The sequence below is a fragment of the Poecilia formosa genome, unplaced genomic scaffold (assembly GCF_000485575.1).
Source record: "Poecilia formosa unplaced genomic scaffold, Poecilia_formosa-5.1.2 Scaffold357, whole genome shotgun sequence".
NCBI lineage: Eukaryota > Metazoa > Chordata > Actinopteri > Cyprinodontiformes > Poeciliidae > Poecilia > Poecilia formosa.
The window spans coordinates 270297-283649 of record NW_006800296.1 but is presented as its reverse complement, the minus strand read 5'-3'; the positions used below and the strand labels follow the sequence as shown (position 1 = coordinate 283649).

Here is a 13353-nt window from a genome sequence, read left to right as displayed (position 1 = left end):
AGCTTCAGAGACCAAGAAAAAGAAAACAAAGAAGCTGGAACTCAGTTGCAGAGATTATTTACATTTAGCTAAGTGGACCAAGCAGAGTCATGGAAGAAATGTTTTACTTTGTCAATGTGAAATTAGGAATTGGGATGACATTGCACTTTGATGACGGTCTGTGATGTTTCTGTACTGGACTCGGACTGAATGGAGCTTGGAAAGAGCAAATACACATCTACTGTACGATTTCTCCTCTTTGATCCAGATTTTAAACTAAGTTATACCTCTACCAGCTGAAGCAGTATGCCACCCACAGTGTGTGCTACAGTCGCCCTCCACTGTGATCTGGGAGTAATGCATCCATCTGATGTGCTGCAGCTGAAACCCAAGAGCTGGCAATGAATGCAGTAACAATATTCAATATGGACTAAAAAAAGAAAGAAAGAAAAGAAATAAGAAACTAGGAAGATATTCTAACCTTGAAGCAGCCTATCTGCTCTACTAAATTTATATTTATAAGAATATATTGAAAACACTCAAAATAAATAAAAAAACTCTCTTTAAGACAACAATTTTTTCAATTTTATTAAGAACACTTAAAATAAAAATACTTATGGTTATCTTTAATAATAATGAAAATGATTATGAGGATAAACATGCGCTCAAGTTTAGAAGCTTTTCCAAACTTTTGCCCCACAAAATAAAAATTTCAGAGGGACATAACCCAGACACTATGTTGGGCATACAGTTTAAAAAGAAATGCTAGCATCAACAGCCAATATATTTGCTTAAATGTTGCTTTTACTTATATTCAGTGGGTGTTTTTTGCAATCTGTTACATTTTAAAAATCCATATGCTTTGTGCTTAATATTTTTGGCATTTAGGTTGGTTTCTGAAGAGGCCCAAACTTATATTCGTGACAACTAGTGGGGTCCCTACCCCAACTTTGAAAATTACTGCTTCTAAAAGTATCCATGCATAACTTAATTTCCTCTTTTCCTTCATTATTCCTGTCCCTGTCCCTAGAAAAAGCACAGCATTGTAGCTTCACATATAAAATACACGTAAGACCTCCTTAAAAAGGGCCACGTAGTCAAATACAAACTCTTATGATCACAAAAATGAGCGACAGGAGCAAAAAGGACGATTTTGTTTACTTACGTGAATGGAGAAGTAAGGCGGGACCTGTCTTCAACATGGACCAATAGCGTGGCGAGGAAGCTTTGATCGACGTTCATTTCAACCAATCAGTGAAGGGTACAACTGGACAAGCGGGCTACGACACAGTTTTTTTCCTCTCAGCGCTTAGACTGAATCTAGCGTTTTTTATCGTGTTTTAGCTTAATAACACGAGCAAAACGAACGAGGAAACGAGAGTGAAATAAGCGAATTGGAGCTAACTGGAGTAATTTCATCACAGCGTGGGTTTTTGGGACCGTTAAAGAGACGTTTTGCCCCCCTCCTCTTTTGACAGCTGGCTTGCGGATTGCCCCCGTTTTACACTTAAAGTTCAGTGGTGAGTGGGTAAAAACTAGCTTAAAAAGGAAACGGGGCAGGCTGGACGCACTCCGTGTAAAATAACTAGCCGCAGTTTTTCTGTACATAATTCTATTTCTGCGTAATGTTACATCTAACGGTGTGTATAAAAATCAGGAAATAACTCATAATAAATGTGTTTAAAGGTCAGAATACGGTTCTCGAGGTTAGAGGTGGGTAACACGAGCTGTAGCAATTTTACCCACACTATTTAGAACAACATAAATGTTTTATTTCATAATAATTCCCACGTATTCAGCCACGTTAGTGTTGAAACAAAACGGAAGCGTCTGAATGTCTTAATTAGTCGTGAGAAATGCTTTAATTCGCGAAGCCACGCAAGCATTCGTGTAAGAGAGTGAAAAGCATCGTGGTGGATGTTTGTCCACATGCTGCGTTCAGGGACCTTTTGTAAGTTCTGAATTTTTAAGATAAAAGTTCAGATTTCTAATACTCATTTTAAAAAATAGCTACAGTTTGAAAATATGTTATTTGTTTAACTTTTTGGCAAAAAACTGAAAAATATATGTTTAGTTTATTTTTATTTTAATGGAGTAAAGGATACATAAAAAAAGGAAAAAAGTATTTTAATTAAAAACCTACTGCTCTGGCTAGGGAAAACATTCAACAAACAGGCAAAAATAAATGAATAAATAGATTTTAAAACTATTTTGTCTTTATAAAACTGAGTAATAATAATAATTAAAAAATTTAAAAGTAAAAAAAAAAAATCTTCATAACTAAAGAATTCGGCTTTCTGAAATACACCTCACAAAAATGTGTAAAAAAATATTAAGAACTGAATTAAAAATTTAAGTATTTCATTCACAGAGAAGTAAATCTGGCTTTGTCAACACAAAAAAGCCTAAAAAGACAAAGGTACAGCCATCTAATCTTTTATACAAAATTAGGATAAAATTTGCATTTCTAAAACAAGTATCTGTACAAGTCGTAATTGTGCAAATAATGTAGCTCATTTTAATTTATCATGTGATCTATTGATTTATTGCTTATATATATTATTTATAAATATTATTATATAATTTTTGTATTTATTTACTGCTTTTGAACTTTCTGCCTAGACAGTTGAACATATTTTGATTTACAATGTGTTTGTTAACGTTGTCCTTTTTACCAGCATTTGTAGACACATCTACAAATCTTGATTTTTTTTTTTTTAATTTTCTATTTATTTTTTTTAAATGACAAAAATAGAGAAGAGAATTAGGAGGCTTACAAATCTGACTCAGTTCCACCGGTTCTGTCAGGAGGAATGAACCAGAACTCCAGCTGATTTTGAAAACCTAAATAAATAAATCTGACATATTCTCCCTGTCATTATTGTATAATATAGCAAATAGAAATACTTCAGGTAATTCTAACTGACTTAAAGCATGAAAGGTTTGGTCTGATTTAACTTCAAACAGAGGAAACATTTTTGTTTTTTATTCAGTGTATTTAAACAGATCCAGAAAAAGACATTTGCGAGTTAAGTGACTGCTTAGGGCCCCCACACCACCAGGGGGCCCCCACAAGCACCAAGGTAGCATGATAGAAATGTGTGTGTGTGTGTGTGTGTATATATATATATATATATATATATATATATATATAAATAAAACTACATGCTACCACATATGAAAAATTTCCATTATTTTTATAGTTATACATAAGTTAATTGCTTCCTGTTGATGGCTCCTTACACTGTTGTGGAAACATAAGACATCAAAGTTGTTTTCAATAAATTTTGTGTTTATCATCTGCTATTACTTTCAGATGGTTGAAATAAAATGACACACTTAGATAAAATCCAAATCCAAATATTTTTTCTTAGCTTGCTGCTCATTTAAGATTAAATAAATGGTATAATTACATTATGCTAATGCTAGTAGGTGCTAATAGGTATGTTACACACAAAGAGTAGCTTAGGAATGATTAAGCATTTGCATGTTGACATGTTGGTCCCAAAAAAGGCTTGAGCCACCCCTGTAGTTAAACTTCTGGTTTCAACTGTAAAATGCTTTACAAGCATATAAAAATACTAGTTTTTAATTTTCAGTCCTATAACGTTTTACCGTAAAGTCGGTGCACACTTTCCCAAACCTTTAGAACACTTTAACCCATATTTAAAAACTTGACTATAAACCGTTTTTGCCGAGTTGCATGACTGTCACTGAAATCCCGACATGTCCGAGCTGCTATAAAGTCCGCGAACGCATCAGCATAGCACGATAGCAGCAGGCTAACAGGATTTAGCTCAGAGAAATCCCCCGCTGGAGAAACGACGAGCGAGCACTCTTCGCTGGGCACTTCAACCCGAGTAACGTTGCGCTTTCAGACGAACACCGAGAGAACAATGCCAGGTAAATATAAATCTCGAACGGCTGCATGTAAATGACCGGCGATTGATGCGTGTTAGGCGGCGGTTATGTTGGTAAGCGGACGCTTGTTTTGTTGACCTGCTTCAGGGATGCTGCCATGCTGTAGCAGCCTGCTAGCTGATAGCGAAGCCCACTTTGTTTGGCCTCAAATATTCGCGTAGCACCTGCGTTTGTCCTCGGTCTGTTTCGAGGCGTTTTAAAAGCTAATTTCGTCCTTTTTAATTTGACGATTGTATTGTTGGGGATGTTTTTGCGCTTTTTGAGTTTGAAGTAAAAACAGTTTTGCGGCAGGCAGCCAGCCCCCCTCCGCTCTTTGTTGTTGCTGGGATAGCTTCTCACCTTTTCCTTTTTTTTTTTATTTTTTTTTTAGGCCCCGTCCACTGACAGTCTGTTTACAGCCGGCCTCTGAGCATTACCTCAGCTAAATCCGTTCACAACAGGCTGCCTGGGGCAGAGCTTTACACCTGGAGGAACCCGTTAGCAAGTCGTTAGCTTCGAGCCGCATCGGTCCTGTTACATGCAGCTCTGTTACATCACGGAAACAGTTCGGAAGGCGCTTATTTACACTGTTTATTATGGCTGAAACGGACAGTTTAGGAATGGTTTGCTCCCCCTACTGATACTCATTAAGTCTATTTGATATTTTCAATGTTTCTCATACAATTTAGCGTATAAAATGTCATTAAAATGGGTTTTAAAATTCACAAATTATTAGGAAATTCCATAAACTGAATTGGTTGGTCATTACCTCCGTGTATTTGCACTAAAATGAACAAAAAAACATACAAGGTTTAAAATTGCAATACAAAACAAGTTAAAACATTTAAAAATGTAGTTTTAATCCAAAAATACTAAAAAAAAAAATGTTTTACTTATTTGGTTTACGTATATTCTCATATTTACCTTGATGTTTATTATTATATATTTTCTATTTACTTTAGTTTTTCTTGTAAATATTTTTTATTAATAATCAAAACCTAAAATTTATTGTGTGTAAAAATACTTGGTTAATTGGATTTTGGTTTAGTTTTGCTGGTAAAATGATTAATTTACATTAATTTAGCTGTCCCAATCGTTGCTGCTTGTGCTCTTAAAACGATAACGAGGGCAGAAGAAAAGGGGGAAATAATAAAAAAATGTATAAAATTTCATAACATGGTGATAACCCTTACAAACATGGAAGTTTTTCTTTTTTAATACAGTAATTTAGAAAGAGTTGGAACATTCAGTGTAATTGTAGTTGGTAGCCAATTTTATATATTTTTTAATAAAAATTTTTAAACCTGTATGCAGTGACAGATTTAGAGCTAAATGGACTTTGCCTTAACCTCACAGAAAAAAAAAATCACATATCATAAATAAAACCTTTTTTTCCACTTCAAGTTACATTTATATCCACCCTGTGTGTTAATTATACAAATAAAAATGTATTGAAAATGACTCTTCTAGTTGCTTCCTTTCACTAATGATGGAAATCTGGATGTTTTAAGATGAATGTATATACCTTTTAATACAAAACCTTGTATTACAAAGTTACATTTCAACACTGGAATTTAAGATGTGTGCATGGAAAACTGTAATTTCACAATATGTTGGTGTGTTTTGACCGCGCTAATTGGATTTCAGCATCATATTTGTTTATCTTAACTGATAATTATTGCTTGAACAATGCAGATGTGCGTTAGTTGCATTTTAATGGGAAAGCTTTAAGGTTTGGCTGCTGAATGCGTTTTCTACAAGAGTTTAATTGTTAGTTGCAGGCTGATATGATGGGGTTTAAGTTGTTTTTAGTCGGTCTATATTAAATATTTAAAGGATTTTGCTTTGGATGCAGTTTTCTATCAGGGCCACCATTACTGGGCTTATTTTCTTCATTTGTCACTCGTGTTTTTCCTCATCACATTTGAAGCTTTAGCAGTTCTCTGACTTTTTACAAACCTTTAATATAATTTTTAACACATTTAATTCGGATTCAAAGCAGCTCCTGAGATTTCTCTTTAAAGTAATTCTTTCTCCTTTACTCTCTCCTGACCGGTTTGTTTTTCATTCATCAGTTATAGCTGTTCGATTAGCCGTCTTTATTGCTTCTTGTAAACGGAGCCAGACGCATCTTTCCTCTGTCCTCTAACCTACTTAGGTTACATGTTTGTTCACGCTGTCTTGAAAAACACCGCTTGTCCGTCTGTGTCAGGGTAAACTCCGCTTGCACATGGCCGCTGCGCTGCACAGAGCGTGAGAGGAGAAACATTTCTGTCTGAGGTCTGGAATTGGCTCATTATGGGATGTTTTCTGCAAGTCAAACATTGCAGAAACGACACCTAGGTCGGGTCGGCCCTAAAGCTGCTCGTTGAGAGACGTGTGTATATATACATATTTTTTTTTTTTTTTCTTAACCACGTGAGTCATGACTGGCCTGTAGCAGCAGGAGGATTATGTCATCAGTATGGGCTTGTCAAGTATAGTAGTAATACTACGTCTGCGTCAGAAAAGCGCTGATCAAATCCTGACTCCTTTCACTTGGAGGAATTTCTTTGCTTTGTGACAACAGGCTGCTGTTCCTGCGGCTGTTTGTATGTCTGTGAACTGTTATTGATCGGGACGCAAATATCCCAGATGAGGGAGGGAAAGTCCCACTGAAGGAAGAGGAAGTCTTATTTACAAGGGAACTAGATTTTTTTTTTTTTCTTCACTTCCTGAAGATATTTACTCTATGCTTATATAAAGAGTTTTTCTAGCGGGACTACCACAACTACTGCTTTTAATGTTTTTATTTATTGAAAAAAGTAATATCTAAACATCGCTGATAACATTTTATGCAATTTAACATTGATATAAATTATGTAATGTAAAAAGAGACTAAAGTATAAAATTACTTTCTACTTGAGAAATGTTTCTTAGTTGGCAGTGGATGAAGCTGTATGCATTTAGTTAATCTGAAATATGTCTGCAACGTGTTTATAATATTTTTAAAGTAAACTTTTGCATTAAATGACAGGAGAGTTGTATTTTAAAAACATTCTCACCAAGGCAAAGTAGTATTTACTGTAACATAACCAATTACTTGGTTTTATTGTATTTAGTTTGTTTTATTTAAAAGTAAAACAAGCCTTAATAATTACGTGACACGCCAACATGGACTAACAAGTTATTGTGAAGTTGAAAATGAAGGACAGATGGTTTCTGTTGCATTTAGAGTTGAACATTTTGCACGATTTTCCTTCTAGAATAGCTCACACTCATTAGTTTTCAAGTCTTTCCACAAATTCTCAATTGGATTTGTGGAAAGACTGTAATCAATTTTGTAATCAATCAATAATCAGTAATCAATAATCAGTAATCAATAATCAGTAATCAATTTTGCCAATTGATTACTGAATTGGTAATCAATAAGGCAAAATAAGGCAAATTCCAATAGAAAAACATTTTCTATTAAAGTTTTTACATAAAATGTAGTAATGGAGACAGTAACATTACTCTTATTTTGTTTCTAGTATTGTTTTTAAATGTGATTTTTTTATTTTTTATTTTTATGAAGAACAAAACGATTTGATCAGCTGCACAAAAGTTAATCAATCCGGTGCGTTTCTAAATGTTTCCGTTAACATTTACTCAGAGACAGTCGCAGCAGACGGGACAACTTGTCCAGTTTCTTAGAACATTTTGCCTTTTTTTTCCTTTTTTTTTGGCTTGGCGTCATCCTGAGTCGCTGCTCATTCCTTGTGCTGCTTAGGTTCTCAATGAAACTTCCTGTCTGCCTTCGCCCGGGCCAGAAGTTGTCCCATATCTGAGGCAACTTCATCCTTTGAGATGAAGTAACTTGGCTCAGCTGACGGAGCAGCAGATGGATCGGTCATAAATCCAACACTCTGAAATCAAATGACCGAATCGTATCCTTATGGACTCGACTTTTACAAAGCTCTGTTAGTGATCTAAATATGTGATTCTGGTGACTCTTCCGGACAGGAATTTGACACTTCTGTACTAGAGGATGCATTCACACCAGCCCTGATTAGATTGAACTCTAGTTTGTGTAGAAACTCCGGTTTGTTTGCGCGATCAGGCTCTGATGTGGCCCAATAAAAGCAAACCCTGGTCCACCTAAAAACCTCGATCTCGGTTTGGTTGAAGTGAACTCTGTCATACGAATGCATGTACACGCAGTTCGAATGCATATATGGATACCAAGCGAGCCGGCAACAACTCCAAAGGCAGGAAGTAGACTACAGTGCAGGGGATTCTGGGTAAATACAACCAAAACAAACACTCAAGTCTAACACTAGCGGGAGAAATTACTGAGTTTTGCAAAAGAGAAATCATTCAACTGCTAAAATCTGACACCACTCCATTTTTGTCGTTACATTCAGTGTTTCTTGGTGCAGCGCCCCCACAGGTGTGGAGGGGAACAGGTTTTTCAATTAGTTTGGTTGGTTTGAGCCAGTGCAGTGTGAAAGCAAACTGCAGCAGCTGAAAATGCAACAAATGTTGCAGTTATGGTCAGAAATGCTTTAAATTATACCTCAACAAAAATGCCGCAGAATTATCATTGACTCCATCGATTATGCTGACTATTTGTGGCTTATTCTAGTCTAAAACCACCTCTACTGTCCTATTTTAATGGACAGTAGAGGTTATATATTTAGGTATATAACATCAAATATACCTAAATATGCATTAATAAGCGCAGTGTAAACCGTCCTAGCAGTGCAGCAGAAGCTAAGGTCTACAGACTTGTTATGTCTGCTCTTGGCGAAACGGCCAATAATCTGTCAAGTAGCATTGTGTGTAAATATTTCAGCTTCCCAAGCTGCATTTTCTTTCAGATATTTTAGATGCGCTCTACAGAAAAATCTGTAATTGGAAAATTTCCACAACTAAACAGAAAAATCCACCAACATTGAACCCTAAGAAGGCGGAAAATGTTTGATTCCAGCTTTATGACGGTTGTAAATAATTTCTTTACAGATGAGATTTTATCATGAAACAAGGATTTCTTCAGAGAATTTTCATAAAACTGAAGATTGACCATCAAAAATCTTTTTTGTTTCCTGTGAAATCCCTCTTCTAAGACAAATGTATGAGTGTTGCAACGAGCAGCAAGATTTCACATGACTCATTTTATTTGCCTGGATTGCATCATGTGCAGCAATCTGCAGCAGCTGAAGAAAATAGAAGTAATATCTGTCTGTGATTTTTTTTTTTTTACGGGGTAAAACAATTTGAGATCCTGTTGTGCGTTGAGGTTTAATGGAGTTATTTACCCACTTCTCTCCTGGTAAACTGTTCTTACGATATTTGCTTGCAGTATTTTTAAACGCTTGTCCACATTTTAGGCTTCAGATTTGCTTTAATGAAGCGTCTGGATAAAAAAAAAAAGCCGCTTTAGGCAGAGTGAGTCATCTGAGCCACGTCACATTAAAACGTGCTTCAGCATTCGTGAATGAAATTATAGTCTGCAACCGTCAGTGCTCAGACAGTAGCCCTTTTTTTCTTTTTTTCAGGTTTTAATTCATTAGTTGCACTTCCTGCCTTTTCCAGCCTCCACCTGCTTTTAAATTTCATTTGGTTGCTTTCCATTAGCTTTCCACACACTGTGAGTTTGCCTGGTAACGGAGCTGCGCGTTCGTCTCTGGTTAATGATGAAACGTGTGTTTTACTGCAGCGCCGCCTTCCTAATCCAACTGGAGATGGTAAACAAAATGCCTGAGACTCTATTTGGGCTCCTGGCTGATTTGGTTGATGAATTGGGTCACCTAACTGGATCCATCCCGGCTGTTTCCCTTATCAAGATGTTATAATGAGAAGGGAGTCATTCTGATGAACCTGGATCATATCCTAAATTTAACAGCTGAGATATTGAACTTGTTGGACATTTCTTATGTTTTAGGGCTGGACGATGTATCTGAAAAACGTATCGTAATATAAGCATTTTGTGTCGGTCGATATCAATGATTATAGATTAGTTTTTTGCTTTAAATATCTGAAATGGTGTCAAACTTGTGGGGTGACCTTTCCTATTTTATCCACAGTTTTCTCTCCATGCTGTTTTTTTATTTTTATTTTTAAGCAGTTATGAGGGACTTGGGCCTGCCGCAATAAGCAGTTAATCAATTATTCACATGAAAAATTACATCAAACTTAATTTCCAATTGTATGATTTATTTTTCTATCTTTTTGTAAAAAAAACAAAAACTGGATGACTGAAGTTTTTTGGACTCAACTAGCTCTTGTTTTGAAGGACAGTTTGATTTAAACTCGTTTTATTTGTTGCCTCTTTAATTTTTGTGTTGAATGTTTGTTAGAAATTAAAGTTTATTGATATTTTACAATGTGTTCTTGCATTGTTATTCCATTAATGTTATATTACTTCAAATTGGTCTCAAAACAACAACATTATCGTTTATCGCAATAAATACTAGGATCATTTGTTGTGACAGGCGTAGAGAGACGGTGGCGAAACCTTTAACTTCTGCTGCGCAAGTTAGTTACTCAACAGGTTGCTAGGTAACCAAAGTTGTGAACTTGAAACTGCTGGCCGCCCAGCAGGTTGTTGCTAGGTAACCAGAAAGAGAGTTGGTTGATTCCACCAACTTTCCTTCGCTGGTTGAGCAGCTGAAGCCTTTCCTCTGCCTACATCCCCCAGAATCCTGTGCGGTTCTGGATCGAAGTTCAGTTGAAATTACTGGATCTTTCACTGATATTGATTACGCGTTTATGGTCCAGCCCTATCACGATCTTCACTTTCATTCTGTAACCGTCCAACAGAGCCAGCTGAGATGAGCGGTCCAGAGGTCGCCAACACACCGGGAGGCGGAGCGCCGGGAAAGGAAGGGAAGGAGCCGGTGGCCAATGGGCACGCAGGAGACGGACCCGATGCCAACCCGTTTGCCGAGTACATGTGGATGGAGAACGAGGAGGAGTACAACAGACAGGTGTGTTTATGTAACGTACCATTTCATGTTGTAGGAGTCCCACATTTCCTTTCCCTCTTTCCATACAGTGGAGCCAAAAAATATTAACAGTCCTGGTAGATGTGAAGTTAATGTTTTCACTCGATATACAACAGTAAAACAAAACTGTATAATAGTCAGCTTTGAAAATAATCTTTATATTACAGAAAGGGCTTTTCAGTGTTTAATGAAGGAATTTTAACTGCATTACAGCAATCAAACCCTTAAAATGTCTGAGGAAAAAAATGCTTCATTCTTGTTTCTATTGGTAGTTTTACTTAAGTCTGTTTTTGTAGCATAGCAGGGAAACGGTGATTGACAGCACTAAGACCCGCCTCCTGGCTCTGATTGGTTGTTTCTGATCATCTGTGCATTTCTGCAAATGGCAGAGGAGCTTTTTTTTATTTAAACATTCACAAAAGTTACATACTGCAGTTTTAAATTGTATACTTCAAATGCTGACGTATATTTTTGCCGTTCCTCATGTGTATTTTATTTTATTTTTTATCTCCCAGGTGGAAGAGGAGCTGTTGGAGCAGGAGTTCCTGGAGCGCTGCTTCCAGGAAATGCTGGAGGAGGAAGACCAGGACTGGTTCATCCCTTCGCGTGACCTCAACAACCAGGGAGTCGGCCAGCTGCAGCAGCAACTCAACGGGCTGTCGGTCAGCGACCACCACAGCAACGTGGAGGAAGTGGCGGTGAGTCTGCGTCTCTCCTCCCCCTCACACACACACATCCTGTTTACAAGAAAAAGTTTTAAGTCTGTTTTCTTGTCGTCTTCTGCAGAGGAAGAGCATCTTGAATCCTGAAGCGAAGGAATTTGTGCCAGGGATGAAATACTAGAAGTCCCCCTCACCCCCATGGAGCCTCCATGCACACATGAGCCCTTGCACATCCAGAGACTCTTTACGGCCATGGCCGCACACATTCTTATTGTTACACACACACGCATACACACACCGTACACACTTGAAGTCAGTGGCGTGCCGGTAGGCCCAGTCGGGGGGTGGGGGGATTTCTTTTTTTTCTTTTCTTTTTTCCTCTTTAATCTTTTTATTTTTGTTTTTTTTCTCGTAAACTGAGGGGCGCTGGGCCCCGCAGACGCTAGCTCATCGTTTGCATTTCACGTGTCATATTTGCCGTTTTTGCAGAGCATGCAGAGCTCACTGTGGCTCCCTGGGAACTGTGGCAGCTACCTGAGAGAGATGCCGGGTCAAAACGTCAACCCAAAGGCTTTACAAGAAATCTAAATCAGTTCGGATCGACACTTGTAACTGCTTCATTTTCAATTTTTTCTGTTTGGTTTGTTTTTTCTCCAAAATGAGCAAACACCATTTTTAGTAGGAAGAGGGTTTCAGCAACAGCAAGGCTAAAGAAGGACAAGAATTTCAGGGGACTCCAGTGAGGTTCTGTCTGCTCTGCAAACTCATCAGTCATTAAAATTAATTAAATCCGATATATGAAAACTCCTGGTTACATCGCAGCTCTTGTGCATCCAGAGATACGAGTTCACCTGTAGCGGCAGCAGCTCTGTTTCTGAACAAACCCGGACGCCTCCTGCCCTCCCCCGCCGTTCATCCCCCCACCCTGCCTGGCAGTTCATTTCAACCTGTCAGGGCAGACATGGACAACTGTAATCGTGGATGAGAAATTTATTTTTCAGATTTTATATAGAAATCCAGGTTTATCTTTTTGTCCAGCGCGCAAGAGCCGAGGTGGTTTAACGTCTAAATCATGCATCAAGTTGAGTTTGTTGTTTAAAAAAGAAGAAGAAAAAAAAAGATTCTAATTGTTTAGTTTGCTATCAGCTTCATGCTTGGTTTCAGATTGGGTTTATTTGGGGACCAGCGTTGTTATGGGAACGAGGGTGAAGAGGAGACGGGTTTGCTTTGAAACACAGCCGCTGCCTCCTCCTGCTGGACCGGCTCTGTTCGTTCAGATTTAGTGTCCAGATCAGGTTCTCAAAAATAGCTTTGTCTCCTTTTCTTTTTTTTTTTCCTTCTCCTTTCTTTCCACTTTGTGTATTTGAGGACGAGGCGTTGGTCTCTACTGTGGTGTCCAATTTGTCCTGGTAAAGTGGAGCAGCATTTGGTGGACAGTATTGCATCCCTCCAATTCTTTTTATTCCTACTCGAGGACAGAATTTGTTTTTCCTTCTCGACGAAGTTCTTCCTTCTAAACCAGAACTCCTCGTGGATTTCCCAGAGTTTGTATTGTTTGAATATAATATCAGTTAAATTAAGGAGATGCTGTTGGCTGCAGTCGCAAATTACGACGTCCCGTTTTCTGAGATCTGCCACGTCGGCTTATAAATTCAGCGGCAGTATTATGGAGAAACCATCAGAATATTTCACCACTGGGTAATTAGTCGTCCTATTGGCTCGTCTTGGTGCTGTTGCTGCCTGTAAGCGCAGGAGTTCTGGTTTTCAGGCGGAACTTCCTCAGTGTTGGACCACAGCACCGAACGGCAACCTGGGGAACGGAGAAGCCAGCAGGGACCGTCCTC

At 37.9% G+C, this 13353-nt stretch overlaps 2 protein-coding genes across 3 annotated transcripts in view; one reads left to right on the top strand and one right to left on the bottom strand.

Moving 5' to 3' along the window:
- hspa12b (heat shock protein 12B) overlaps positions 1 to 1227 on the bottom strand; it is a 26539-nt gene extending 25312 nt beyond the window's left edge. Inside the window, exon 1 of the mRNA XM_016662064.1 lies at positions 1145 to 1227. The gene's annotated coding sequence lies outside the window, so the exon portion shown is untranslated. The remainder of the gene's footprint in view (positions 1 to 1144) is intronic.
- Positions 1228 to 1411: 184 nt separating this feature from the next.
- paip2b (poly(A) binding protein interacting protein 2B) lies at positions 1412 to 12612 on the top strand. Of its 2 annotated transcripts, none has more exons than XM_007574581.2 (4): positions 1412 to 1499; positions 10663 to 10829; positions 11363 to 11545; positions 11634 to 12612. In XM_007574581.2, exons 2-4 carry the CDS (start codon positions 10674 to 10676, stop codon positions 11688 to 11690), a joined length of 396 nt encoding a protein of 131 aa, XP_007574643.1. In that variant the 5' UTR covers positions 1412 to 1499; positions 10663 to 10673; the 3' UTR covers positions 11691 to 12612. The 2 variants fall into 2 exon arrangements, with proteins under 2 accessions (XP_007574643.1, XP_007574642.1); XM_007574580.2 differs by lacking the exon at positions 1412 to 1499 and adding an exon at positions 3728 to 3882.
- The last annotated feature ends 741 nt before the right edge of the window (positions 12613 to 13353 follow it).

Coding starts and splice junctions, on each gene's coding strand:
- paip2b (XM_007574580.2), top strand. Junction 10,830..11,362: donor AGGAGGAGTACAACAGACAG/GTGTGTTTATGT, acceptor TTTATCTCCCAG/GTGGAAGAGGAGCTGTTGGA. Junction 11,546..11,633: donor GCAACGTGGAGGAAGTGGCG/GTGAGTCTGCGT, acceptor CGTCTTCTGCAG/AGGAAGAGCATCTTGAATCC.